Here is a 485-nt window from a genome sequence, read left to right as displayed (position 1 = left end):
GTTATCGCCCCGGCCTGGCTTGCTTTGCTGACTTGCACGAGGATGACCGCTGCAGCAGCAAAGGGAGGCAGGGTGACTCCACCCATGGTCAAACCCTGGTCAAACCCCGGTCAAACACGCCCAGCCAGTGGCCCAGCTGCAACGAGGCCCAGCTTCTGCAACGCAGCAACCAACCCCCCTCCCCTGCCCGCGAGCAAACCCCGGTCAAACCCCGGTCAAACCCCGGTCAAACCCCAGTCAAACCCCGGTCAAACCCCAGTCAGACCCACTTGATGCGCCTCTCGATGCGGTCGAGCGCCTCCGGCCTCAGCGCCAGGTCAGTCTTGACCTTGGCCGCCGCCTCGTCCACCAGATCAATGGCCTTGTCCGGCAGGAACCTTGGAGCGATAACGGAGAGCGCGGTCGGAGTTTTGGGGGAAGGTGGGGGGGCAGGTGCCAGCGGGGATGGGGGCACAAGGCGTGGAAGCTGGGAGTGAGGTGAGGGG

General features: G+C 64.9%; 1 protein-coding gene across 1 annotated transcript in view; it reads right to left on the bottom strand.

Annotated features, from left to right (window-relative positions):
- Nucleotides 1-259: 259 nt before the first annotated feature.
- MNEG_10971 (Chaperone protein clpB 1) overlaps nt 260-485 on the bottom strand; it is a gene marked incomplete at both ends in the record, with an annotated part of 4,797 nt that continues 4,571 nt past the window's right edge. The window contains one exon of the mRNA XM_014040557.1: nt 260-377. Within this exon, the coding sequence (XP_013896011.1) occupies nt 260-377 (118 nt within the window). The remainder of the gene's footprint in view (nt 378-485) is intronic.

The sequence above is a fragment of the Monoraphidium neglectum genome (genome assembly GCF_000611645.1).
Source record: "Monoraphidium neglectum strain SAG 48.87 unplaced genomic scaffold scaffold02537, whole genome shotgun sequence".
Classification (NCBI taxonomy): Eukaryota; Viridiplantae; Chlorophyta; class Chlorophyceae; order Sphaeropleales; family Selenastraceae; genus Monoraphidium; species Monoraphidium neglectum.
Note: the sequence above shows the minus strand (reverse complement) of the source record. Positions and strands in the feature narration are given on the sequence as shown.